Below are 1,779 nucleotides of genomic sequence, written 5' to 3'. Positions count from 1 at the left end.
AACACAGCGCTGCACAACATCCTGCAGGCAGCTGCCTACAAGCTGGAGCAGCACCCCGAGCTGGTAGTGCGAGCCCTGCTCAACCACGGCGCCGTCCGCATCTGGCCCGGAGCGCTCCTGAAGGTGCGGGCTGGGGAGGGAGGGCTGAGCAGGGGTGGTCCCGGGGCAGCAGGGCGTGTTCTGTGCCTGCCCGCTTGCAGTCCTGCCTGTCTCTTTCCGGGGGCTGGGAGGGGAGAATTAGCATGACTAGTAGGCAGTTCCCTGAAGTTTTCTGCTGGGACAGGTCCTCTGCAGGACTCTCCTGCTTCTGTCTGATGAGCTGCGTGGACAGTACTTAGCCAGTTTCCATCACTACTTTTCCTGGGAAGTGCTGACCCTTTTCCTCTCAGGGGATGCTTCTTCCTTGGGACAAACCCTCCAGCTCATGCTGTCTTTGGCAAGACATCAGCAATCAAAGGGTTAATTTCCTGTCTTAATTCTTGAGCAGTGCAATAATTACCCAGCCCGGAGATCAGCAGATTGCTCTCCCCTTTGGGAAAATACAGGAAAATCAACAATTAACACTAATTAATCTCCTATTAACGCCAGATAATGAGGATCACTGGTACAGCCGGAATAGATGCTGACAGCTACTGCTGGCCTGGGCCACGGGGAGTGGGAGCCAAGAGCCAGGGACCTGCCTGGGTGCTGCAATGCACGGTGGGGTGAGACACAGCACTGTGTCCCTTGCACCTACATGGACGTGGTACACACCAGAGATGTGTGGCACAAGCCATTGGTGATGGGTAGTAGCTAACGGGAGCACAGGACTTCTTAGGACTCTCTCACACACAGCACAGACACAGGCTGTCTGTGCAGCCCTAAGCCCACCAGGCACAGTACATCCTGGAGACCCCTGTGAAGCCCTCAACAGAGCCAGAGGATGGCCTAGTCTTGCTGCACAGAAAATAGATGTCAGTCCTTGCCCCAGAATGGCTTGTGCTCTAACTAGACTAATGTAAGGAGAGGGGCTTGGCACAAAGCAATGTTGGCTGCTTATGACTGTTTGCAGTGGTGAGGCAGATGAAGGTGTGTGTCCCAGCTGTGTGTGAGTCCCTCTGTCTGAGGAGGGGCTGTGGGAACCCAGCTGTGCCCACACCCAGCTGTGCTGGGTGTTGCTCAGTCCCCCCCTTTGCAGGAGCAGTGCTCTGGCATTTCCCACTGTCAGCAGGTCTGATCTTCTGTGACAACACGGGGGAAGGACCTGAGTTCCCTGGGTTTGCAGGACTGATTCTGAGCAGTGGTGGAAGTGTGGCTGGCAGGCCCTGCCCACGGGCTGTCTCCCCGCAGGTGCTGCGGTGCTGCCACTCCTGCCCCCGCCTCATCGAGGCCCTGATCAACAGCTATGACCGCGTGCGCGTCTCTGCCGACTGGGTGGGAGCGGTGCCAGCAGAGGTGGTGCAGGTGAGGGGGCCCTGCGTGCTGGCTGGGGGCTGCAGGAGGGCACCAGAGGGGCAGGACTGGGCTGGAGGAGACCTGCAGAGCACTGGGGTGATGCTGCTAGAGGACAGGGAGGTGCACCATACTAATTAAGGTAAGGGGGTGTCTGGTTCTGTCTCTGCTCCCAAGGTGAGACCCTCAGCTTTGTCTCCTCTTCTCTCTCTGTAGAAATACCCACGTTTCTACCAATCCCTCTTCTCCCTGGAGCACAGACCTCGCTCCTTGCAGCACCTGGCCCGCTGCACGCTCAGGACCTTCCTGGAGGGACGGTTGCTTCTGGTCCTGCCTCAGCTGCACCCG

The 1,779-nt window shown here is 58.0% G+C and overlaps 1 protein-coding gene across 1 annotated transcript in view; it reads left to right on the top strand.

Moving 5' to 3' along the window:
* The window catches only part of ASB10 (ankyrin repeat and SOCS box containing 10), a 10,223-nt gene that overhangs the window by 6,414 nt on the left and 2,030 nt on the right, over nucleotides 1-1,779 (top strand). Inside the window, exons 5-6 of the mRNA XM_009998046.1 lie at nucleotides 6-123; nucleotides 1,330-1,443. Of these exons, the coding sequence (XP_009996348.1) occupies nucleotides 6-123; nucleotides 1,330-1,443 (232 nt within the window). The remainder of the gene's footprint in view (nucleotides 1-5; nucleotides 124-1,329; nucleotides 1,444-1,779) is intronic.

This window comes from Chaetura pelagica, unplaced genomic scaffold (genome assembly GCF_000747805.2).
Source record: "Chaetura pelagica isolate M959 unplaced genomic scaffold, ChaPel_1.0 scaffold1145, whole genome shotgun sequence".
Lineage (NCBI taxonomy): Eukaryota > Metazoa > Chordata > Aves > Apodiformes > Apodidae > Chaetura > Chaetura pelagica.
Note: the sequence above shows the minus strand (reverse complement) of the source record. Positions and strands in the feature narration are given on the sequence as shown.